Source organism: Aquarana catesbeiana, linkage group LG13, assembly GCF_042186555.1.
Source record: "Aquarana catesbeiana isolate 2022-GZ linkage group LG13, ASM4218655v1, whole genome shotgun sequence".
NCBI lineage: Eukaryota > Metazoa > Chordata > Amphibia > Anura > Ranidae > Aquarana > Aquarana catesbeiana.
In genome coordinates, this window is record NC_133336.1 from 229,178,081 (window position 1) to 229,205,410 (window position 27,330).

General features: G+C 44.6%; 1 protein-coding gene across 1 annotated transcript in view; it reads left to right on the plus strand.

Moving 5' to 3' along the window:
- The first annotated feature begins 7,397 nt into the window (after positions 1 to 7,397).
- The window catches only part of LOC141116685 (high affinity immunoglobulin gamma Fc receptor I-like), a 64,036-nt gene continuing 44,103 nt past the window's right edge, over positions 7,398 to 27,330 (plus strand). The window contains exons 1-2 of the mRNA XM_073609076.1: positions 7,398 to 7,521; positions 16,372 to 16,392. Coding sequence (XP_073465177.1) covers positions 7,398 to 7,521; positions 16,372 to 16,392 — 145 coding nt within the window. The remainder of the gene's footprint in view (positions 7,522 to 16,371; positions 16,393 to 27,330) is intronic.

Genomic DNA, 27,330 nt, shown 5'->3' on the forward strand with positions numbered 1-27,330 from the left:
CTACACCTCTTACTGGATATCAAACACTCACAAACAGCCGATCCAAAACTTTGGCACTACGGTTTGGATCCTCGGCAAACACAAGCCCCTTCAACCACCATCACCATAAGTCGATCCAAGTCCAGTTATATCATTGGCACTACAATTCGGATCCGACACACAAGCCCCCTCATCACCCCGCATCTATAGCAGATTCAAATCTAGTCGCATCATCTGCTCAACGATTCGGATCCTCGGCAATACAAGCTTCACCAACCGATCCGAGTCCAGTCGCATCACCGGCTCAATGATTCAGATCCCTCACAACACCACAGGCGCTCACACTCCAGCCCAGTTCGAACTAGTTGCATTGACAATACGAATACAGTAGTACTTACGATTCACATTCCCAGCCTTACATTCTATCATGCATAAACATACACAACTCACACCATCTATTTGTACAATAGGGATGAGCGGAACACCCCCCTGTTCGGTTCGCACCAGAACATGCGAACAGGAAAAAAGTTCGTTCGAACACGCGAACACCGTTAAAGTTTATGGGACACGAACATGAATAATCAAAAGTGCTAATTTTAAAGGCTTATATGCAAGTTATTGTCATAAAAAGTGTTTGGGGAACTGGGTCCTGCCCCAGGGGACATGGATCAATGCAAAAAAAGTTTTAAAAAACGTCTGTTTTTTCAGGAGCAGTGATTTTAATAATGCTTAAAGTCAAACAATAAAAGTGTAATATTCCTTTAAATTTTGTACCTGGGGGGTGTCTATAGTATGCCTGTAAAGGGGCGCATGTTTTCCGTGTTTAGAACAGTCTGACGGCAAAATGACATTTCAAAGAAAAAAAGTAATTTAAACTACTCGCGGCTATTAATGAATTGCCGGTCCGACAATACACATAAAAGTTCATTGATAAAAATGGCATGGGAATTCCCCACAGGGGAACCCCGAACCAAAATTTAAAAAAAAAATGACGTGGGTGTCCCCCTAAATTCCATACCAGGCCCTTCAGGTCTGGTATGGATATTAAGGGGAACCCCGGCCAAAATTTAAAAAAAAAAATGACGTGGGGGTCCCCCTAAATTCCATACCAGACCCTTCAGGTCTGGTATGGATTTTAAGGGGAACCCCGCGCCAAAATAAAAAAAAAACGTTGTGGGGTCCCCCCAAAAATCCATACCAGACCCTTATCCGAGCACGCAACCTGGCAGGCCACAGGAAAAGAGGGGGGGACGAGAGAGCGCCCCCCCTCCTGAACCGTACCAGTCCACATGCCCTCAAGATTGGGAGGGTGCTTTGGGGTAGCCCCCCAAAACACCTTGTCCCCATGTTGATGAGGACCAGGGCCTCATCCCCACAACCCTGGCTGGTGGTTGTGGGGGTCTGCAGGCGGGGGGCTTATTGGAATCTGGAAGCACCCTTTAACAAGGGGACCCCCAGATCCCAAAACCCCCCTGTGTGAAATGGTAAGGGGGTACAAAAGTACCCCTACCATTTCACTAAAAAACTGTCAAAAATGTTAAAAATGACAAGAGACAGTTTTTGACAATTCCTTTATTTAAATGCTTCTTCTTTCTTCTTTCTTCTTTCTTCTTTCTTCTATCTTCCTTCATCTTCTTCTGGTTCTTCTGGCTCTTCTGGTTCTTCCTCCAGTGTTCTCGTCCAGCATCTCCTCCGCGGTGTCTTCTATCTTCTTCTCCTCGGGCCGCTCCGCACCCATGGCATGGGGGGAGGCTCCCGCTCTTCTCTTCACCTTCTTCTCTTCTTCATCTTCTTCTCTGCTTCTCTTCATCTTCTTCTCCGGGCCGCTCCGCATCCATGCTGGCATGGTGGGAGGCACCTGCTGTGTGACGCGTCTCCTCTTCTGACGGTTCTTAAATAACAGGGAGCAGGGCCAGAACCAGAAGAAGAAGAAGAAGGAAGAAAGAAGAAAGAAGAAAGAAGAAAGAAGAATCATTTAAATAAAGGAATTGTCAAAAACTGTCTCTTGTCATTTTTACCATTTTTGACAGTTTTTTTTTTAAATGGTAGGGGTACAAAGTACCCCCTTTCCATTTCACACGGGGGGGCCAGGATCTGGTGGTCCCCTTGTTAAAGGGGGCTTCCAGATTCCGATAAGCCCCCGCCCGCAGACCCCCACAACCACTGGCCAGGGTTGTGGGGATGAGGCCCTTGTCCTCATCAACATGGGGACAAGGTGTTTTGGGGGGCTACCCCAAAGCACCCTCCCAATGTTGAGGGCATGTGGCCTGGTACGGTTCAGGAGGGGGGCGCACCACTCTCATCCCCCCCCTCTTTTCCTGCGGCCTGCCAGGTTGCATGCTCGGATAAGGGTCTGGTATGGATTTTTGGGGGGACCCCACGCCGTTTTTTTTTTTTTTTTTGGCGCGGGGTTCCCCTTAAAATCCATACCAGACCTGAAGGGTCTGGTATGGAATTTAGGGGGACCCCCACGTCATTTTTTTTTTTAATTTTGGTTCGGTTTTCCACTTAATATCCATACCAGACCTGAAGGGCCTGGTATGGAGTTTAGGGGGACGCCCACGTCATTTTTTTTTTAAATTTTGGTCCGGGTTCCCCTGTGGGGAATTCCCATGCCATTTTTATCAATGAACTTTTATGTGTATTGTCGGACCGGCAATGCAATAGCCGCATAGTTTTAAAAGACTTTTTTTCCTTTGAAATGTCATTTTGCTGTCCGACTGTTCTAAACACAGGAAACATGCGCCCCTTTACAGGCATACTATAGACACCCCCCAGCTACGAAATTTAAAGTGATATTACACTTTTATTGTTTGACTTTAAGCATTATTAAAATCACTGCTCCTGAAAAAACATCCGTTTTTAAAACTTTTTTTGCATTGATCCATGTCCCCTGGGGCAGGACCCAGGTCCCCAAACACTTTTTATGACAATAACCTGCATATAAGCCTTTAAAATTAGCACTTTTGATTTCTCCCATAGACTTTTAAAGGTTGTTCCACGGCATTCGAATTTGCCGCGAACACCCCAAATTGTTCGCTGTTCGGCGATCTTGCGAACAGCCGATGTTCGAGTGGAACATGTGTTCGACTCGAACTCGAAGCTCATCCCTATTGTACAATGTTGCGCATGGTCATTCCTACATAATCAAAATTCCGCTAGCTTGTTTCGCCTTTCTAAAAGGCTACTTACTTGCAATTGCTGCAAGAATTTCTGCAAATGGCTTAAAAACGGCCACTCATCTCCAGTAGCAACACGGCTACTCACCTATTTCTCTATCACTTTCCCCTTTTTAGGTCAGCTAGACTCTCTCTGTTCCAGGTGACTACCAACTGGAGCATCATCGATACAGAGCTGTTTTGTCGCCATTTCACTGGCCTATGCTCTCTACTCTGTACTAACTGCCAGTCTTCCACACATATGGCTAACATGCGTGCACTAGGGGACGCAGCTATCTGCAATAATTTTAACTTCAGGGGTTGCAACTTCCCTCACTGCAAACTCCTTCATATCTGCCTCGCATGTAATAAAGCTCACCCCAGAAACACCTGCGGTGTCAAGCAGCTTAATGCCTAGTGACTAGGCCGCATGCACGTCGGATGGCTCGGGTTTTACCTCTCCTCACACCCAACACCTTCACTGGCCACCTTCCTCATCCAGGGATTCACTACACGCTTCCATACTGGACTCATCACGCTCCCCAACACAACCCATGAGTGCAAGAACCTGCTCTCAGCCACTACTGATGAAGATACCATCACCACCTTGCTACAGACCAAACTAGACTGGGGGTACATGATCGGTCCCTTCATACATTAATCGTTCTCTGTATGGAGAGTCAGCCCTATCGGGCTTGTCAAGGGCTAGTTTTCAAATAAACTTTGTCTATGATTTGTCCACGCCTCATTGCTCTCACATACCCAGTTAAAATTCCCTCATACCCTCAGAAGAGTTCTCCCTTAAATATTCATCTGTACACTTAGCTATTCAATCCATCATTAGTGTAGGAGCAGGTGCCTGACTGTCTAAAGCGGACATCTCGAACGCCTTCAAGTTGTTACCAATCGAACCATGCCTATGGCGATGACACGGAATCAAGTAGAAAGGCTCGTACTATTTCGCCACTAAGTTGACTTTCGGTTCCAAAAGCAGAACGTGGCTGTTTGACACATTTGCTCAGTCCCTTTCTTGGATCCTGTCACATCACGCATCCTGTCAGAAAGTGATTCACTACCTAGACGACTTCCTACTCAAAGAAAAATCCCCAGTAGATCTAAACAGCCTAAGAGAGCTCTTTCACAATCTTAATGTGCCTATAGCAGAAAAGAAAGTGGAAGGCCTGGCACAGCTCATCACCTTCTTGGGTGTCATACTCGACACTCGCGTCATGCAGACTAGCCTGCCTCCCGACAAATTGACCCCATCAGGACGGTCATTCGTGCCTTCACCAGTACTCAAGACTGCACTAAGAGGCAATTACAATCTCTGCTTGGCATGCTTAACTTTGCCATAAGTATTATTCCTCAAGGACGATCCTTTGTCTCCCGCCTCCTGGTGTTCCTCTCCCAGGTACAAGACCCTGACCAAATCCTTAACCTAGACAAGGCAGCGATAGCTGATCTAGCCATGTGGGACGACTTTCTCACAAATTGGAATGGTATTTCGATGTTCATTCTGTCAGCATCCCCCACTTCACCTCAGATAGTCACGGGTGCCGCAGCCTCCACAGGCTTTGTGGCAATTTTTGGCCATCACTGGTTTGCAGGGCCATAGCCGCCAGAAATACTCTTGATTCCCGGGTTCAGTCAATCTTCCTCGTTATTCGAGATCTACCCCATTGTTGCAGCAGCTTAAGTCTGGGGCAACAACTGGGCAGGACAAACAGTGACATTTGCCACATACAACCAAGCCACAGCCAGTATCATTAATAAAGGCCGGTCCAAATCCTTGGCCATTATGCCCTTCCTGAAACGACACCTTCACGACGCTACTAGACTAATTAACCTATCGTTATCTCACAACACCCTGAAAGCCTACAGGGGGTCCCCTAGTTACAAACATCCGACTTACAAACGACTCCTACTTACAAACGGAGGGAGACAACAGGAAGTGAGAGGAAATCTACCCCTAGGAAGGGGAATTCACTCCTGTAAGAGTTATTATGGGGAAAAGGTACCTCCACTGATGCTTTATCTCCAAGGCATGTTTCCACAACAACCCAAAATTTTCAAAATACAATTGTCATTGGGACAGAAAGTGAGGTGAAATCTTCTGAACAGGGGCACACACAGCAAAACAAATGTTACAGGGGTGTTAACCCTTACCTATGCTATCCAAAAAGCTTAAAAATATTTTTTTTGGCTGAAGCTACACTTAAAAAACGTACCTGTTCCGACTTACAAACAAATTCAACTTAAGAACAAACCTACAGTCCCTAACCTGTTTGTAACCCAGGGACCCCCTGTACTGTACCACCAGGAAGATCTATGCCAGGTTTATAGCTTCAAACCCTGGGGCAGTACCGGGAGATCTTCATCACATCCTGGCCTTTATATCGTACTGCCACACACAGCTGGCATTGTCGCACAATACCATTAGACTCTACCTAGCTGGCATCCAACATTTCACCTCCTTACAAGATCTTACCAAACCATCTTTGTTCACCACCCATGCGGAGGCCATCCTGCACAGTATTCACAAGCAACAGCCCCAAATCAGCGGTAAACGCTTACCTATCACCAGTGCCATATTCCGAGACATGTCCACTATCCTCTCACGTTCCCCTTTGGCTTATTACCCAGCCTGGTCATCCAAGCAGCCATCTACTTGGCATTCTACGGCTTTCTACGCCCCAGTGTAAGATGTTACATAGATGCCACTTCACACGCCACCACAATCACTTCATCTTGCACCTTGCGGTGTCTAAAACACAACAGTCCAGTCCAGGGGTTGACATCAAGCTTTTCAAAACTCGCAATGCCTGGTGCCCCGTGGCCATTTTAGATCAATTATTGACTCATCTGTCCAATGCCTCGGAGGACAGTCCATTACTACCGTTCCCGATTAGCCCCCTAAGTAGCAACCAGTTCACCAGACATGTCAGGATCCTTTTGCACAACTTAAGCCTGGACCCCGGCCGTTTTTCTGGACATTCTTTTCGCATAGGAGCAGCATCAGCAGCCTCACGAAACGGAGTCCCAGACCACGTCATCAAGAAGATGGGCAGGTGGAAATGCACCTGCTTTGCTCGATACATTCCCAATCCACAAACAGAAATGTCACGAGCCTTCAGCAACCTTGCCCTGTAGTGTGTTATTAAAAATACCAATACACAAAATACCCCGGGGGGGTATTTAATCAGACCACCCACAGTGGTCTGTGTCAGTTCCAGTGCACGGTACACACCCACCCATTCTCCTTCTCAAAGTATTTCTCTTAAAACAATTTCTCTACAGAAAAATCCATTTACTTTCTTAGGGTATGCGCCCTTCTCTTGGCATACCGCCCAGCAGACCTGGGCTTACCGTACAGCAGGCCAGGGCACACTTCAGGTCTATTTTATGTTGTTAGTCTTGTGACGTGTTTATGTGGTTCATATCTCTCAGGGTCAGAGGGCTATGACCAAAAATATTATATATTAATGCAATATATATCCAATATATAATCCAATATATTAATATATTATATTATATCCAATATATAATCCAATATATCTTAATGCAATATATATTATGTGTGTTTCTTGGTTTAGTATACTTTAAAATAGTTTTTAAATTGTATGTCTGGGAGGGTTGAATTAAAACATTTTGAGATAATACTGCTGAGTGCACACAAGGCAAAGGAAAGATCCAACAGGTATTTTTCTGACCTGATCTCACAGATATAACAAAACACTTTTAGTGGTATACTTAACAGAACAAAAGAGAGTCAATTAGAAAAGCTCATTGTTAGGGGGTTACATAGACTTTAAATGGCTCTTAACTATTTATATGTACTCTTTTCTTTCTTTTTTTTTTTTTTTGTTAAAAAAAAATAGAGGCAAAAATACTAAATATGAAGTACAAAAATATTGTTTTTCCTTATTCCTAATATTTGTTTTTTTTAAACATACAAATAAATGACAATATATGGAAATAAAGCACAAAAGAATATATTTGTGTTTTTACCTTATTCATTATGCATTTTATTTTTTTGTATAACACAATAAAATACACAAAAAAGGAAAAAAAAACATTCTTGTATAGTACATCTTTCAATTTCATATTTAAAGTGTTACTATTTAAATTTTTCTGCCCTGATTCAGTTGGGTCTTGGAAGAGAGAATGTGGGTGACTCTGTCATGTGTCTGTGCCCCCCCCCCCCGTGCCCCCCCCCAGGGTTACTCTTGAATAATATCCTCTGCCTTGGTTTTAGAAATTATGATATTTCCTATGTATAAAGCTCAGGAAGTTAGAAGAGTCATAACTTCTGCTTTACTGACAGAAGCTCAGAGCTTGCTGGACACGGCCACCATGTCTACCTTCGTCATCATCATATTCCTGTGTAAGTACAAAGACATTTCTTCTATATCTTATCAGTGTTTCAGCTGAGAGAATTTTGTGTGTTACACCAACAAAGAGACCCATGAACTATAACACACATAAAAAACACAACACACATACAATATAAAACATACACAACACAAAGTGCAAAACACTCACATCACACAGCAAACACAACACAATACATAACACACAGCAAACACAGTATATATACAACACAATGCATAACACACAGCAAACAGAACATACAACACAATACATAACACACAGCAAGCAGAACATACAACACAATACATAACACACAGCAAGCAGAACATACAACACAATACAGAACACACAGCAAACAGAACATACAACACAATACATAACACACAGCAAGCAGAACATACAACACAATACATAACACACAGCAAACAGAACATACAACACAATACATAACACACAGCAAACAGAACATACAACACAATACATAACACACAGCAAACAGAACATACAACACAATACACAACACACAGCAAACAGAACACACAAAACAATACATAACACACAGCAAGCAGAACATACATACAACACAATACAAAACACACAGCAAACAGAACATACAACACAATACATAACACACAGCAAACAGAACATACAACACAATACATAACACACAGCAAACAGAACATACAACACAATACATAACACACAGCAAGCAGAACATACAACACAATACAGTACAGAACACAGAGCAAACAGAACATACAACTCAATACAAAACACACAGCAAACAGAACATACAACACAATACATAACACACAGCAAGCAGAACATACAACAGAATACAAAACACACAGCAAACAGAACATACAACACAATACATAACACACAGCAAACAGAACATACAACACAATACATAACACACAGCAAACAGAACATACAACACAATACATAACACACAGCAAGCAGAACATACAACACAATATAGTACATAACACAGAGGAAACAGAACATATAACTCAATACATAACACACAGAACACACACAACAAACACAAACTTGTATTAATCAGTAAGTAAAAACTTGCAGACTGCCCACCATAGATATACTCAGGGCTAGGGATGAGCCGAACACCCCCCTGTTCGGTTCGCACCAGAACATGCGAACAGGAAAAAAGTTCGTTCGAACATGCGAACACCGTTAAAGTCTATGGGACACGAACATGAATAATCAAAAGTGCTAATTTTCAAGGCTTATATGCAAGTTATTGTCATAAAAAGATTTTGGGGACCTGGGTCCTGCCCCAGGGGACATGGATCAATGCAAAAAAAAGTTTTAAAAAAGGCCGTTTTTTCAGGAGCAGTGATTTTAATAATGCTTAAAGTCAAACAATAAAAGTGTAATATCCCTTTAAATTTCGTACCTGGGGGGTGTCTATAGTGTGCCTGTAAAGGGGCGCATGTTTCCTGTGTTTAGAACAGTCTGACAGCAAAATGACATTTTGAAGGAAAAAACTCATTTAAAACTACCCGCGGCTATTGCATTGCCGACAATACACATAGAAGTTCATTGATAAAAACGGCATGGGAATTCCCCAAAGGGGAACCCCGAACCAAAATTAAAAAAAAAAAATGACGTGGGGGTCCCCCTAAATTCCATACCAGGCCCTTCAGGTCTGGTATGGATATTAAGGGGAACCCCGGCCAAAATTTAAAAAAAAAAATGACGTGGGGTTCCCCCTAAATTCCATACCAGACCCTTCAGGTCTGGTATGGATTTTAAGGGGAACCCTGTGCCAAAAAAAAAAAAAAAAAACGGCGTGGGGTCCCCCCAAAAATCCATACCAGACCCTTATCCGAGCACGCAACCTGGCAGGCCGCAGGAAAAGAGGGGGGGACGAGAGTGCGGCCCCCCCTCCCTCCTGAACCGTACCAGGCCACATGCCCTCAACATTGGGAGGGTGCTTTGGGGTAGCCCCCCAAAACACCTTGTCCCCATGTTGATGAGGACAAGGGCCTCATCCCCACAACCCTGGCCGGTGGTTGTGGGGGTCTGCGGGCGGGGGGCTTATCGGAATCTGGAAGCCCCCTTTAACAAGGTGACCCCCAGATCCCGGCCCCCCCCCTGTGTGAAATGGTAAGGGGGTACCCCTACCATTTCACGAAAAAAGTGTCAAAAATGTTAAAAATGACAAGAGACAGTTTTTGACAATTCCTTTATTTAAATGCTTCTTCTTTCTTCTATCTTCCTTCATCTTCTGGTTCTTCTGGCTCTTCTGGTTCTTCTGGTTCTTCCTCCGGCATTCTCGTCCAGCATCTCCTCCGCGGCGTCTTCTGTCTTCTTCTCCTCGGGCCGCTCCGCACCCATGGCATGGGGGGGAGGCTCCCGCTCTTCTCTTCTTCTCTTCTTCTTTTCTTCTTTTCTTCTTTTCTTCTCTTCTTCTCTTCTTCTTCATTTTCTTCTCCGGGCCGCTCCGCAATCCATGCTGGCATGGAGGGAGGCTCCCGCTGTGTGACGGCGCTCCTCGTCTGACAGTTCTTAAATAACGGGGGGCGGGGCCACCCGGTGACCCCGCCCCCCTCTGACGCACGGTGACTTGACAGGACTTCCCTGTGACGTCACGGGGAATGCCACAGGGAAGTCCCGTCAAGTCACCGTGCGTCAGAGGGGGGCGGGGTCACCGGGTGGCCCCGCCCCCCCGTTATTTAAGAACTGTCAGACGAGGAGCGCCGTCACACAGCGGGAGCCTCCCTCCATGCCAGCATGGATTGCGGAGCGGCCCGGAGAAGAAAATGAAGAAGAAGAGAAGAAGAGAAGAAAAGAAGAAAAGAAGAAAAGAAGAAGAGAAGAAGAGAAGAGCGGGAGCCTCCCCCCCATGCCATGGGTGCGGAGCGGCCCGAGGAGAAGAAGACAGAAGACGCCGCGGAGGAGATGCTGGACGAGAACGCCGGAGGAAGAACCAGAAGAACCAGAAGAGCCAGAAGAACCAGAAGATGAAGGAAGATAGAAGAAAGAAGAAGCATTTAAATAAAGGAATTGTCAAAAACTGTCTCTTGTCATTTTTAACATTTTTGACACTTTTTTCGTGAAATGGTAGGGGTACTTATGTACCCCCTTACCATTTCACACAGGGGGGGGGCCGGGATCTGGGGGTCACCTTGTTATAGGGGGCTTCCAGATTCCGATAAGCCCCCCGCCCGCAGACCCCCACAACCACCGGCCAGGGTTGTGGGGATGAGGCCCTTGTCCTCATCAACATGGGGACAAGGTGTTTTGGGGGGCTACCCCAAAGCACCCTCCCAATGTTGAGGGCATGTGGCCTGGTACGGTTCAGGAGGGAGGGGGGGCCGCACTCTTGTCCCCCCCTCTTTTCCTGCGGCCTGCCAGGTTGCGTGCTCGGATAAGGGTCTGGTATGGATTTTTGGGGGGACCCCACGCCGTTTTTTTTTTTTTTTTGGCGCGGGGTTCCCCTTAAAATCCATACCAGACCTGAAGGGTCTGGTATGGAATTTAGGGGGAACCCCACGTCATTTTTTTTTTTTAATTTTGGCCGGGGTTCCCCTTAATATCCATACCAGACCTGAAGGGCCTGGTATGGAATTTAGGGGGACCCCCACGTCATTTTTTTTTTTTAATTTTGGTTCGGGGTTCCCCTTTGGGGAATTCCCATGCCGTTTTTATCAATGAACTTCTATGTGTATTGTCGGCAATGCAATAGCCGCGGGTAGTTTTAAATGAGTTTTTTCCTTCAAAATGTCATTTTGCTGTCAGACTGTTCTAAACACGGGAAACATGCGCCCCTTTACAGGCACACTATAGACACCCCCCAGGTACGAAATTTAAAGGGATATTACACTTTTATTGATTGACTTTAAGTATTATTAAAATCACTGCTCCTGAAAAAACGGACGTTTTTAAAACTTTTTTTTGCATTGATCCATGTCCCCTGGGGCAGGACCCAGGTCCCCAAACACTTTTTATGACAATAACTTGCATATTAGCCTTTAAAATTAGCACTTTTGATTTCTCCCATAGACTTTTAAAGGGTGTTCCGCGGCATTCGAATTTGCCGCGAACACCCCAAATTGTTCGCTGTTCGGTGAACTTGCGAACAGCCAATGTTCGAGTCGAACATGGGTTCGACTCGAACTCGAAGCTCATCCCTACTCAGGGCCATCCTAACAGCATCATGGGCCCCTGGGCAAAGTAATGCCCTGGGGCCCCTACAAGCCTGTCCCAATTTTTACACCTACTCTCAAGAATTAAGGTATAATTCCTCACTGTGCCCAACATTGCAGCCTCACTGTGCTCCCATTGCAGCCTCACCGTGCCCAACATTGCAGCCTCACTGTGCCCCTTGCAGACTCACTGTGCCCCTTGCAGACTCACTGTGCCCCTTGCAGACTCACTGTGCCCTTTGCAGACTCACTGTGCCCCCATTGCAGACTCACTGTGCCCCTTGCAGACTCACTGTGCCCTTTGCAGACTCACTGTGCCCCCATTGCAGACTCACTGTGCCCCTTGCAGACTCACTGTGCCCCTTGCAGACTCACTGTGCCCTTTACAGACTCACTGTGCCCCTTGCAGCCTCACTCTGCCCCTTGCAGACTCACTGTGTCCTTTGCAGATTCAATGTGCCCCTTGCAGACTCACTGTGCCCCTTGCAGACTCACTGTGCCCCCATTGCAGACTCACTGTGCCCCTTGAAGCCTCACTGTGCCCCTTACAGACTCACTGTGCCCCTTGCAGACTTACTGTGCCACCATTGCAGACTCACTGTGTCCCTTGCAGACTCACCGTGTCCCTTGCAGACTCACCGTGCCCCCATTGCAGACTCACTGTGCCCCCATTGCAGACTCACTGTGCCCCCATTGCAGACTCACTGTGCCCTCATTGCAGCCTCACTGTGTCCCCATTGCAGACTCATTGTGCCCCCATTACAGACTCACTGTGCCCCTTGCAGACTCACTGTGCCCCTTGCAGACTCACCGTCCTGCCATTGCAGACTCACTGTGCCCCCATTGCAGAATCACTGTGCCCCCATTGCAGCCTCACTGTGCCCCCATTGCAGCCTCACTGTGCCGCCATTGCAGACTCACTGTCCCCCCATTGCAGACTCACTGTACCCCCATTGCAGACTCACTGTGCCGCCATTGCAGACTCACTGTGCCGCCATTGCAGACTCACTGTGTCCCTATTGCAGACTCACTGTGCCCCCATTGCAGACTCACTGTGCCCTCATTGCAGCCTCACTGTGTCCCCATTGCAGACTCATTGTGTCCCCATTGCAGACTCAGTGTGCCCCCATTACAGACTCACTGTGCCCCTTGCAGACTCATCGTGCCCCCATTGCAGACTCACTGTGCCCCCATTGCAGACTCACTGTGCCCCCATTGCAGAATCACTGTGCCCCCATTGCAGACTCACTGTACCCCCATTGCAGACTCACTGTGCCGCCATTGCAGACTCACTGTGCCCCCATTGCAGACTCACTGTACCCCCACTGCAGACTCACTGTGCCGCCATTGCAGACTCACTGTCCCCCCATTGCAGACTCACTGTACCCCCATTGCAGACTCACTGTGCCGCCATTGCAAACTCACTGTGCCGCCATTGCAGACTCACTGTGTCGCCATTGCAGACTCACTGTGCCGCCTTTGCAGACTCACTGTGTCCCCATTGCAGACTCACTGTGCCGCCATTGCAGACTCACTGTGCCCCTTGCAGCCTCACCATGGAAGAGGAAGGAAGAGGAGAGCCGGAGATCACAGAGCGGATAGCCGCTGTTACAGCTTACATGAACTTGCCTCAGCTCCACTCACTGTCACACATAGCCCCGCCTCCTCCTAACCGCGCACCTGTGATAGACAGAACACATCCCAGCATTGGACCCGCATTCTGTCTATCACAGGCGCGGGGTTAGGAGGAGGTGGGCTGTGTGTTACAGCGAGCGGAGCGGAGGCAATTCCAATGCCTTCGCTCTAGATCCAATCCGCCCTGATGGGGCCCCATGTGCATCTGGGGCCCCTGGGCTGTGCCCAGGTGTGCCCGCTCAGAAAGACAGCCCTCGATATGCTGTGGCAGGGTGGTCGCTCTGCACTGGATCATGTACCTAGTACGTGATCCACGCGTCGGGGTAGAGAGGGAGCCCGTGCTCCCCTGCCACCCGGCTGTGCTGCGATTGGCTGCAGCAACAACCAATCAGCAGCTGCCGGCCGCTGGTTGGTGGCCAGCACACGATGATTGGGTCTAGACATTACTAAAGAGAGCCCTATGTAGGTAAACAAACACACAGGGTTCTCTTCTGATAGCAGCAATGTGCTGTTTTTTACTTCCCGCAAAGCATATCGCTTAGTAAAAACAGCACACACAGTACACAGCAACACACGTTAGGCATTCATTTAACCCTTTAAACGCCCCTGATGTTAACCCCTTCCCTGCCAGCTTCATTAGTACAGTGACAGTGCATATTTATAGCACTGATCAATGTATTGGTGTCACTGGTTCCCAAAAAATGTCAGTTAGGTTCTGATTTGTCCGCCGCAATATCGCAGTCCTGCTATAAGTCGCTGATCACCACCATTACAAGTAAAAAAATAAATAGAAATTACATAAATCTATCCCATAGTTTGTAGGCGCTATAATTTTTGTGCAAACCAATCAATATTTGCTTATTGGGAATTTTTTTTACCAAAAACATGTAGCAGAATACATATTGGCCTAAATTTATTAAGAAATTCGATTTTTTACATTTTTTTATTGGATATGTTTAAGAGCAGAAAGAAAAAAAATATTGTTTTTTCAAAATTGTCACTCTTTTTTTGTTTATATCGCAAAAAATAAAAACCCCAGAGGTGATCAAAAACCACCAAAAGAAAACTCTATTTGTGGGGAAAAAAGGACGTCAATCAGTCCTGCGACATGGCTCCCAAACAAAAGTGACGTCCTTTTTTTTCCACAAATAGAGCTTTCTTTTGGTGGTATTTGATCACCCCTGCGCTTTTTATTTTTTGCGCTATAAACAAAAAATGAGTGACAATTTTGAAAAAAACGCATTATTTTTTACTTTTTGCTATTATAAATATCCCCCAAAAATATATATAAAAAACTATTTTTTTTTTCCTCAGTTTAGGCCGATACGTATTCTTCTACATATTTTTGGTAAAAAAAATCGCAATAATCGCAAAAGTTATAGCGTTTACAAAATAGGGGATAGTTTTATGGCATTTTTAAATGGCGGCGATCAGCGATTTTTATTGTGACTGCGACATTATGGCGGACACATTGGACATTTTTGACACATTTTTGGGACCATTGTCATTATACAGCAATCAGTGCAATAAAAATGCACTGATTCCTATGTAAATGACACTGGCAGTGAAGGGGTTAACCACTAGGTGGCAGTGTAGGGGTTAAGTGTGTCCTAGGGGCGTGTTTCTAACTGTGAGGGGCAAGGCCGTGTGTGTGACGTCACTGATCTCTGCTCCGATGACAGGGAGCAGAGATAAGTGACACTGTCACTAGGCAGAACGGGGAGATGCTTGTTTACATTAGCATCTCCCCGTTCTTCCTCCCCGTGAGGCAATCACGGGTATCCGCGCGGCGATCGAGTCCGTGGGACCCGCGACCCGACTCACGGAGCTTGCCACAGGCACCCGCTGGCCGCCTCTTAAAGGGGAACATACAGGCACGTGATTCTGCCTGTACGAGCCCTTCTGCAGCAGTATATCTGCGTGAGGCGGTCGGCAAGCGGTTAAAATAATTGAAATAAGTTAGTTGAGTGTTTCTCAACCTTTAAAAAAATACGGACAATCTCGAGACACCCCATTCTAAAATGTAAAAACTATTCTAATAGTTTTACATAATGCAGCAACATCCACACATAGAACACCCAATGTTAGAGGTGATTTATTTTTCCAAAAATATATCTTTGCACACTGGGACTGACTAGTATTCCAATGTTTCTCTTCTCCATCAGTTATTGTTAATGTGACCCCAAAGCTGATGGAGAGGGGCAGGGGAGGGTCAAAACAGGATGCTGTGCAGGCGACTGACATACTCCATATTAACGGATGGTGTCATTGGTTGTTAGGATGCCGGTGGTTAGAAGGTTGTAATGGTGCACCATGAAAACCTGTGGCTTTGTGTAACTAAAAAACTTCATCCACCCACTGGCTTGTATACAATTTTTGGGCAATTTTTAGGCATTTGGCCAAGGTATCCCTGAGGAAACCCCAAGGCATCCCTGAGGAAACCCCAAGGCATTCCTGAGGAAACCCCAAGGCATCCCTGAGTTAGATTGTTACTTCACCTCACTTTTTTCCCAGTTCAGCTCATTTCTAAAATATATATACAGCTGACATGACTGGGGATTCCAGATAGAAGGGAGAGGAACACAAAAGTATGGCAGGGGCTCCAGGCAGGCAAAAGGGGGTTGTAAAGCCCCTCCCACACTATATTACCAAAAGTATTGGGACGCCTGCCTTTACGCGCACATGAACTTTAATGGCATCCCAGTCTTTGCCCATAGGGTTCAATATTGAGTTGGCCCACCCTTTGTAGCTATAACAGCTTCAGCTCTTCTGGGGAGGCTGTCCACAAGGTTTAGGAGTGTGTCTATGGGAATGTTCCACCATTCTTCCAGAAGCCCATTTGTGAGGTCAGGCACTGATTTATCCCAATGGTGTTCTATGGGGTTGAGGTCAGGACTCTGTACAGGCCAGTCAAGTTCCTCCACCCCAAACTCGCTCATCCATGTCTTTTACAGACCTTGTTCAGCAGTCTACATAGGCAAGAGGGGGCTCCTTAGGTATAGGTGATATGTAGAAGATATATAGGAAACTTTACATTTTGTGTTTTCTTTCCACAGCACTCATGATGGGAAAATCTGGTAAGTGCAAAGCTGGGATTGGGAATATACCATAAAAAATAATAGTTAAAATTAATAATCAAGTAATATTATTATTAATGTGTATAATGGTGTGTGTAGATAAACTGTGTACTTTGATTTTAATAATTAATAAGCAAGTAGTATTAGTATTAATGTGTATAATTGATGTGTAGATAAACTGTTTACTTTGATTTTTTATCACTTAATATCACATATTATCGAATATTACTGAATTTTCTTTTTTCTTTCTAATATTAGGGATAGTCATTTATGCATATTTGTTTATTTTTACTGCATAGCTTCTTGAATTAGCGCACTTTATTGTTGTTTCACATCATTATCACACATTTTCCCTGATCACTTCATTTCTGTTTTTTTTTTTTTTTTTGCTGCATAGCTCCTTGAATTTGAATTTTCACACCATCTTTTTATTATCATTATTTGTTTACTTTGTTTACTGATATTTGTTTTAACTTCGCACTCAATTAACAAAGTTGCAAATAAAATTAAATAAAGCCCCCCTGAAAAAAAAAAGGTTGAAGTATATTTCCACATTTTCAGTAGGAAAACATCTACTTTTTTTTTCTTACAAGCTCCCAATCACATAGAATAATTAAAAATACTTCTCTGCTTACATTTTGAAGATTTTTACTTGCTTAAAAATTCTACTTAACTTCCTCATTTATGTAATGTTAAAGAGATGGGTGAAGAGTTTACCATAATTAACCCTGTCTGTACTGTGCTAAACTCATTATCAGTTGTAAAATAGATTTGCACACTCTGTCCTAAAAAAGTTAAAGGTATCAAGGCTTTGATGGTAAATTCTACATTTCTAAAACACTGTCCCTGACTCTATCTATTGTGAACAAAAAAAGCTACCTATAGAGTCCTATGAAGAAGCATAGCTTCAAGCATGTGAGCCCTGATGCAAAAATTGACCTAGCCCCCCCCCCACTTCCACTGTGCGTGCAGATACACCCACCGCACACCAAGATACTCAAAGGGGCTTAAGAGTTCCCAGAGTTCCCCCTTACATCAGAGGACAGGGATCACCGCTGGAGAATCAGAGGACAGGGACCCCTGGCAGGTCACTTGGCAGAGCTCCTTTCTCATCCCAGCGCTGTATACAGCTCCCCCCCAAACACTACACAGGGCTGAAATCACATTCCTTTACACACAGTCTGTCAGCCTTCACAGGGTGTATCTGGATTTTATGTTACCCTTCTGACCTGTGAAATTTTCTGGTCATAAGGGCAGTGTAGTTGCAGTAGGCATATACTCCCTGTGTAGATCATGGCTGACTGGCTGTGTTGTAAAGGAATGTGATTTCAGCCCTGCGGAGGAGGAGCAGTGTAGAGCGCTGTAATGGTAAAGGAGCTCAGCGGCTAGGCATAGCATCCAGGGCTGAGGAGGTGGTCAGGGGGCTTGGGGGGGCGCAACTTAGATATAGGGGGGCAAAGCCATGTGGCAAAAAATCTGGAGCCTGCAGACCCTCAGGGACTCCTCAGGAGGTGTTAAGGGATTTGGTTTAGCAATTACTGAAGGTTTCTCTGTCAGTGTTGGCAGGTGTTGGGGGAAGGTCACTTACCAGAGATGCGTGTCTTTTCCCCAGTTGCAGGGAAGTGGGGTAAGCAGACATTTCTGGGTAGGGGAGTACAGAGAATCCCAGCTGGTGACTAGGAGGCACTGAGCGCTGTCTTACCTCACCAGTGACATCGGTCGTTTCATGTCTACAGGACGGCACTCACCTCCTCTTAACTCGCTGAGCTTGGTTACCATTCCATGTTGCCAGACACTTCCCCATCTTAGGCTGTTCTCACCCGTTCTCCTCTCCATTCAGGAAATGGCTCACAGCTTCTTCCCAGCCAATGAGAACAGAGGGGTGTGGAATGTGGAAGGCAAAGTGGAAGCCCAGTACTGGAGCATGGCTGTGGGGCCCTAGGGCAGATCGGAGCTGGACTTTGTTGACAATATGATAATATGACAGGGAGGCTGCAGGGGCCCTCAGAAGCTAGGGGCGAGGTTATGATTGTGACCCCTGCAACCCCTTATGCTACGCCCATGGTCCTATGTATAATTCTGCTCCAAATAAACAACTAGGAAGATAAGAAATATATTTTTTCGGAATGTTCGTCAGACAATCCCACATCTCAGACTTTTTTCCAAAAATGCTGTGTCCTGGGATGTCTCAGGTATCCTCTCTATTCGAGTTTCTGCACATGCACATTAGCTGAGCAAGGGTATTAAAAGAGAAAATCGTGGTTGCTAGTGGGTGGGTCTGCATATTTAGGGGAAGGGCTACACCAGAAAGTGGGCATGGCCTGGGTGTGACTATTTAGGGGAAGGGCTACACCAGAAAGTGGGCGTGGCCTGGGTGTGACTGTCCAAAAAGTGAACGTGTCATGTGTGGGTGGGGGTGACAGTGTAATAGGACCTGTTAGCATTTAACCCTTTCATGCCTAAGCCTTTTTCTTTTTTTTAAATTATTTATTTTGATTATATCCTCATACAAAAAGACAAATTCCGTAAATTCCAACATGATTACAATTCATGTATACATTTTACAACCCCTCCATGAATCCCCCCCCCGCTCCTCAATCCCTCCCCATCCTGATTTTTCTTTCCCTTTCTCCCAGTTCCCCAGTTCTCCCTATTTACCCAATCTTATGCTCCTACCGCCTCCACATATCTCATCGTTCTCTTGAACGACTTCCAATCTTTCCATCTATTTATCATTCCCTCCATTCCCTCCTCTCCGCAGTGTCTCAAGTATTCCATGTTATATGTCTCTTCTACCCTTGCTAGCCAATGCTTTATTGTGGGGCTTTATGTTTCTTGCCAATGTCTTGGTATCTGACTTTTGGCTGCATTGATCAGATGAAGGATCACAGATGCTTTATATTGTTTTGTTACCCAATCTTATGCTCCTACCGCCTCCACATATCTCATCGTTCTCTTGAACGACTTCCAATCTTTCCATCTATTTATCATTCCCTCTGTTAGGTGCTTCGTCTTCTCTTTGTGGCCTAGGCTCTTGGAGATGGCTCAGTGGAGGTCCTCGCCGGCGGTTAATCAATAACACATACACACACTAGGTATGCTGAAATGATTACAATTCTTTATTTTAGGATTCGCTGTTTTATGCTGTCTTTACAAGACTCTGCCCCAATTTGGGGGCCAATCAAAATGATACACATAAATGTTCATTAGCATATTATTCGGTAATTTCTTAATCTTGTGATTTTGGTAATGTCTTCATCTTGTGATCTTAAATATTAAAATGTTGACCCCTTTAGTTCAAGTTAATAGGTCATTGATTCCTTACTTTCTGTCATCGTCTTTTGACCATGAGTTGGCCAACCACAACTTCCTAAAAAAAACTAATTTTAGCTGCTGTTGGCCTTCTCATACCCAGCAACAGTGTACAGAGATAAAAACCACAGACAGATGTTTCCTAAGATGAAAGCATCAGACAGGGATAGACAGACAGGGTGAGATAATTCAGTCATTAAGTAATACTTGTCATAAGATTCAGTCTGTCATATTCACTAAAATATACCAAGATATTTCTCTAATCATATACCAAGATATTTCTCTAATCATTAAGCAAATAAGCAAAACCTGAACATATATCCTCAGGGTAAAATCAATAATCAATCATAATGCAATGTATTATGGAATCTCCTTACAATCCTCCCTTTGACCATTCGATATCATCGAAATGGTCATTCTACCTTTTCGTCACGCCTTAAGGATTCATATCCCTCGGCTACCTTTTTGTCACGCCTTAAGGATTCATATCCCTCGGCCTCTTTTCCCTGGTTCTCGTACCATACCGTGGGATCTCTGGAAATGGAAGTCAGCTTCACGGTTTCGGAATGTGTTTCGCTACCCTTTTTGCAGAGGCATTTGAGTAACATGAAGCATGCATACAAGAACAATATGAAAAGCAGTATGGTAAAAATTGTCATTGCAGTGTTCTTTAACCATGAAGTGAGACCTCCCAAACTGAACCCGGTAGAGAAAGGGTCCCATGTTTTCCCAATATCCCTTGCATCCTGTTGTAGCTTGTTTACCTCTTTTCTGTGTTGTGCAATAATGTCATAGTAATCAGGGATCTCGATACTCGTGTTGTGTATCCAAGTGCAGCATTCATAGTCCTCAGTAATCTCACAGAGGCCAGTGAGGGCTGCACTCATGCTTTCTATAGCCAGGTCATGTAACCCTAGTTGTTTTCTAATTGCTCTGGTTTCTAGGTTTAATTTTGAGATGTCATCAGAGTCCTTTTCCAAGATCTCATCAATGATTGAGGTGTAGTTATTTAGTTTCTTCATCAGATCTATTCCCCAACCTGTCCAGGAAGGAAACCAAGCCCAGGTCATATCTTTTTCTAGGAACATTTCTCTCTTTCCAAGATGTTTTAGAGGGTATCTTGGGTGGGTGCTAGCTTTAAGTAGGTGTCCTTGCCCATTATCCCCAACTACTCCCATTACAGGAACTATTTTAGCAAGGTAACACCATCCCTGGGGTTCTTCAGGAATCCATGGGTAACAGAGCTTGCCACAACAGATGTAGGTTGTGTTACCTAGTGCCAAGGGTCGTTGACTAACAACGGTCCTTGCACCCTTTGAATGACCAGATGCCATCAGCAGAGCTAATAACTGTGCGACCGTGGAGTGGGAACTAGAATTAAAAAGGTCATAGATGGTAGCATTTATCACTGGGTCTGAGGTGCGAAAAAGTGAGTTATCGGTAAGGGAAGCCATGGAGACATTAAGTTTTGACCATTTGCACATCTCAGCTCCCCTGGAAATGTTTCCCAGTATGAAACACCAATCTGGAGCATGGCTTCTACCCACGATTTGAAAACTGAGGGGCTTGTTGGGACTTTTTCTTATGACATTGGCAAGAACTATGGGGGGAGTTCCATTCAAAAAAGGAGTGATGTTTAAGGGAATGGCCATCAATGGGATTCTGGCTGTACTGGGGTGGAGTTTGCTACATATCCAACATTTCTCAAAACCAGACTTCTGTGCATAACTGTACTTAAACTTCAACAACAACATCTTGTCAGTAAAACCTGAAGGGGGTTCAGTGGGGGATATACTTCTTTTATATTTTATACTAGATGTATTGGCTGTCTGTGCATTTCCACATATCCCTTCTAGTGACCCTAAATCTTCTGGATGGTACACACAATTTGTTATTAACCAAGTAGGTATGAATACTATCAGAATCAGACATGTCCAGAAGCATAATGTTTTTCCTGACACAAAGGTGGAAATCATTTTGTCAGGTACTGTGTACAAAGTTCTGTTTCTTGTTTCTTCCTGTTGGTGGGGGATTCGTCTCGTCGGTCCGAGAGATTTGTTTTATGCCTTCTTGAATGTCCTTCAAATCTGGTCGCTGTTCCTGGTCAGAGGAGTCTTGGGGTGCTGGAGGAGGGTCAGGGGTCTGGGGTTGCTGTGGACACTTCTTTTTTTTTTTTTTATCAAAAGTTTTTATTGCGCACAGAGTCAAAATTTATACATTACATCTGATAATGACGTGACATACAAATCATAATAGAGGCGTACATTGAACAAATTTGACCTTCATTAGTAAAAAATATATTTCCATGTTCATACATGTAGATTCCTGAGTTCGCCGTCCTTATCACTCAATCAGTATATGTGCATTTTTTAAACCAGGACAAAAAATAAAAACAACCAGCATATTACAACCAGCAACTTCTCCCCTCCCTCCCTCACCCACCCATAAGTCTGTCTTTGGTAGAATGGCCCACAAAGTAAAGCGAACCAGAAAAAAAGGAACAACCACCCTCTCATCAGCCCAAACAAAAAAATTGAGCTCACTATCATCCGTCCTTTGCCTATTCACTTTCCTGAAATAGGTAAAAAAATCCAAAAAACATTCTCCCCGCAAAGTATTTATCCCTCGCCTTCCAGGGTATCAGCAGAGTCAACCCATCTAAACCATACTTTTTGAAATTTTTTTGAGGCCCCCCTAGCTTCATAAGTCATTTTATACATCAAGACATCCGAGTTAATTACTTTTTTCCACATCCCCAGTGTCAGCGGTTCATCATGTATCCATCTTCTGGCAATAAGCTTTCGTACTCCAAAAAATAAAATTCTCAGAAATAATTTTGTGTGTGTACTCATTTGTTCTTGTCCAAACACCCCTAGGAGACACCTTAAGGGAGAGCAAATATTTGGCAAATCAAACTGTTCCGAAATGAATTCTGTCACCTGCGACCATAATGGTCTTACCTTTACACATTCCCAAGTCATGTGTAAGAAAGTACCCTCCGCCCTCCCACACTTATGACAAATAGCCGATTCCCGTCTATGCATTCGATACAATCTAGTAGGTGTATAGTACTGTTGATGTAGGTACCGGAATTGAATCATTTTATCCGTGGAAGAGACTACTGATATTAGATATGTATCCAACACCTCCTGCCACATTTCTTCCGACAGCTCAGGGACAATCGTGACCCAACGTTCCATAGATCTAGAGGTTGTAGTCCCCACCCCTGGGCCCACCGCCCCATAATATCTAGAAATTCTTTTTTTCGGGTCCGGATCCATCAGAATCCTCTCTAAGTCAGTATTCTGAACTATAATTTCATCAGCGCCAAACTGCGCAAGCGCAGCATGGTGTAGTTGGACATACCGAAAGTACCAGTTCCTCGGTATTTCAAAATTCTCTCTCAGCTGTGCAAATGTACAGAAGCGATTGTCCTGATATATATGATGTAAGTATTTTATGCCATGTCTAGCCCAAGAGTTATGTCCGTCAGTTAATTTCAAAAACTCTGCAAGTGTCTTATTATACCATAGGGGATTGTTCGGTGACAACCACAATGGATCATCCTTCCTACGTCTGGAGCATATATAGAACACTTTCCCCGGTAGTGTCATTACGGATCCCACCTCTCTCCCTGGTATCCCCTTCCTATACAGCATATTTTGAAGTGTTTCCTGCGAGGAGGCAACAGCAGCCTCCAACAGGGCAGTAGCATTGGGTGTTAAAGGGAAAAATCGCCAGTGCAGAAAGGATAATTGCGACGCCAGAAAGTAAGACCTCAAATCTGGTAACGCCATTCCACCCATTGTAACTGGTAGTTTTAAAATCGCCAAGGAGACTCTGGGTGCTTTAGAGCCCCAAAGAAAACCCACAATAATGGAATCTATATTTTTAAAAACCTTCAGAGTCACAAAAACCGGAGAGTTCGAGAGAATGTAAAGAAATTTCGGCAAGAAGATCATTTTAAATAAATTTATCCGTCCCAATAGGGTAATCGGTAAATTCTGCCATTTCCGCACCTTCTCCCGAAAATTTTGTATGACCGGCGTCAAGTTTTTCTCCAAGAACGTAGAGATAGGAAGCTGGATCTCGACCCCTAAATACTTAAAAGATGTGGAGAGTGGAATGGGACATTCCCTCGGGATCACCACCCCCTCATCAATAGGGAAAATGGAAGATTTTTTCCAATTAATCCGGAATCCAGAATAATCTCCAAATTCCTGAATCAATCGGAAAGCCTCTAATAATGAGGGCCCTGGATCCTGCAAGTATAACAACATGTCGTCGGCATAAAGCGAAACTCGCTCCTCAAAATTGCCCAGTTTCAGTCCCACCAATTGCGATGTGGTTCTTAGTTTGACCGCTAAAGGCTCAATTGCCAAGGCAAACAGGAGGGGCGAAAGCGGACATCCCTGCCTGGTACCTCTAAAAATAGGGAAGGAATCCGAAACTATACCATTTACCCTTAATCTTACCAGTGGGTCCGTATAGAGTAACCTCACCCAAGCAATAAAACAAGGGCCAAAACCATATGACTCAAGGAGGTGGAACAGATATGTCCACTCTACGGAGTCAAAGGCTTTTTTTGTATCCAAAGAAGCCACTACTCTAGTCCCCAAATTGTCATGGGCTATCTGAAGGTTTATAAATAGTCTCCTAATATTCATCTGTGCACAACGACCTTGTATAAAACCAGTTTGGTCAGCGTCCACTAAATTTAGTATAACAGATTGCAGTCTACCAGCTAATATTTTTGCAAGGATTTTTGTGTCCATATTCATCAGCGAGATTGGACGGTACGAATCACATTCTCGAGGGTCTTTACCTCCCTTAGGTATTAATACAATCAGGGCTTCCCTCATAGAGGGAGGGAGTCTACCATCCGATCTAGCTGTATTAAAAACTTTCAATAGGCGTGGGGCCATACCGTAACGAAAAGTATTGTACCATTCCGAGGGAAGGCCATCCAGTCCAGGTGCCTTCCTGGGCGGAAAGGAGGCAATCGCCTTCTCTACCTCCTCCACCGTAATACCTGCTTCTAGAGCAGTACTGTCTTCTTCTGTCAATCTAGGTAGTTCTACGTCAGCAATGTATTTCCCCAGTTTCTCCAGTTCCAAGGGGGCACAAGAGCTATATAGTTTTTTATAGAAACGAGCGAAAATATCCAGGATAGCGGCCGAGTCACATATTTCAATCCTAGAATCATCATACACCGCCTTAATATATACCGGGATATAGTCAGGTCTCGCCAGGTATGCCAGAAGCCTGCCATTCTTGTCTCCAAATTCGAATATACGTCTGCGTTGTGCCAAATTTAATTTTGTAGTACGATCTGTGAGGATCGTCTTGTACTCCCTTGTACTGGTTTGTAAAGTCAGTAGTCTTTCTGTAGTAGGGTCTCTAACATATTCAGCTTCCGCCAGTGTCGCCTCAGTCTCTTTAAATTGTACCTCTGAGGCCAGTTGTTTTTTAAAACTTCGGACCTCCGTCATGAACACCCCTCGCAGCGTGGCCTTAAAAGCCTCCCATTGGAGAAGTGTGGATGCGGAGCCAGTATTTTCTGCCCAAAAATGTTTGATCGCCTCTGTACATTTGATTTTAATATACTCCTCTTGAAGCCAACTCGCCTCCATTCGCCATAGCCTTAAACCCGGCTTTGGTCCTAGGTTAAGTTCCAGTAGCATGGGGGAATGATCTGATATGGCTCTGGGCAAATATGAAACCCCCTGAACCAACTGCATCCCGTCTCCCTCAGTCAAGACGGTGTCTATCCTGGACAGCGTCTTGTGCGTTTCAGAGTAGCAGGAATATTCCCGCACTCCAGGATGATGGAAACGCCAGACATCTCTGAAACCATGTGCAGACAACCATCCCGCTAAAGGAGCCGACGTGCCGGATACCGCCCCAAGTCTCTCCAGAGCAGGGTCTGCCACAGTATTGAAATCTCCTAGTATATATATCCTCCCTTCCGCTACCTCATAAACTATCCGTAGCATATCATCTAAATGAGCTAGCGAGAAAGGAGGAGGTACATATAAATTCACTATCGTTAGAAATTTATTCATCACCTGGATTACTAATACCACAAACCTCCCTTTAATATCAGTCCGAACCGCATGTATCGAAATAGGCATAGCCTTGGTAACCAAAGTGGAAACTCCCCGTGCGTACGAAGAGTAAGTAGCATGATAAGCCCCGGCAATATGTGCTCGTTTTAAGGAGAGAACCCTGGAGCCCTGTAGATGCGTTTCCTGGAATAGAATTATATGGGGCTTGTGTTTCTTAATATAATCAAAAATCAAGGAGCGCTTGAATTTAGAATTGAGGCCTCGTACGTTCCAGGCCAAAATTTTGAGACTAACCGCCATATCTATAATTGTAGTAGTAGGCGGCCCTCCCCAGTACACCTGTCGAATCCAGCCATCCCAATGGGCTCCAGGCCTCTCCCAGTATTCGCAGCGGGCGATGCACGCAGAACATTTGAGAGAATTTCCTGTAATAACAGCAAATGTGAACCACCCCCACCAAAGACAGACTTAAACAAACCCAAAAATTACAGTTTCCAACCCTTCCCCTCCCCCCTCCCTGCACCCAGTCCCAACATACCAGGCACTTTTTTCCCATAACCACAATGAATTAGCAGCAGAGATGCAACTCAAAACTAGTCACATAAGGCAGGTTACTTGGAAGTAACAGTACTACTTAGCATTAGAAAACAATAAAAATAATAAGTCAATAAAAACTCAGTTTTCCCTAGAAAAATAGGAAAAAAAACTTTACTCCCAGCAAAAAAAACTGTTCCAGTAAATTGCAGTTTCAAGTTCCATCTGCAGACACTGTATATCTTTTTTTAACATAGGACAGCGGCAATATAAAACAAAAAAAAAAAAAAAAAAATTTTCCTCCTTCCTTTTTTTTCCTTCTCACCCTCCTTTTTTCTTTTTGTATTTGGGCCGCTAGTATCTATAGAGAAGTCCTCCAGAAAGAGAAAAAAAAAAATTTTCCCAAATGGGAAAAAAGAACTGACCCAGAGACAGACCCAAAGGATCAACTTTCCCCCTCCCCCCCCAAGGATAACCATCAGGAAGAGATTGCATCCACAATACACAGATCTCCTGTTCCAGCAATATTTTCAGCATGAAGAAAAAAAAATTAATGTTATAGCAAGGAGAAAAAAAAAAGGGGGAAGGGGTCAACTAGTAAGGCAGGGAGAGATATATCACAAGATACAGTCAGATAGGCAGACAGTATTCTTTCCAATTAGTATTCTCTCACCCAAAAAGACAGTTGCCTCACACATTTTCATCTTCCTTAAGGCGATCTAGGAGAGGCTCTATTTCTCCGATGACCACGAGAGTCTAGCCATTCAGACGCTTCAGTAGGATTTGTGAAAAAAAGCGTTTTTCCATTCTCCACAATGCGCAGCTTAGCAGGATATAGCATGCTGTAGATCAAGTTGAGATCCCTTAATCTTTTCTTTATGGGTTGAAATGAAGCTCTCTGTTTCTGAGTAACGGCAGAGAAATCAGGATATATTGATATGCGATTTCCATCAGAAGTCATCTCAGGGCCCACTCTGGCTCCCCTTAGAATATTCTCCCGGTCCCGGAAGTGAAGCACTTTTGC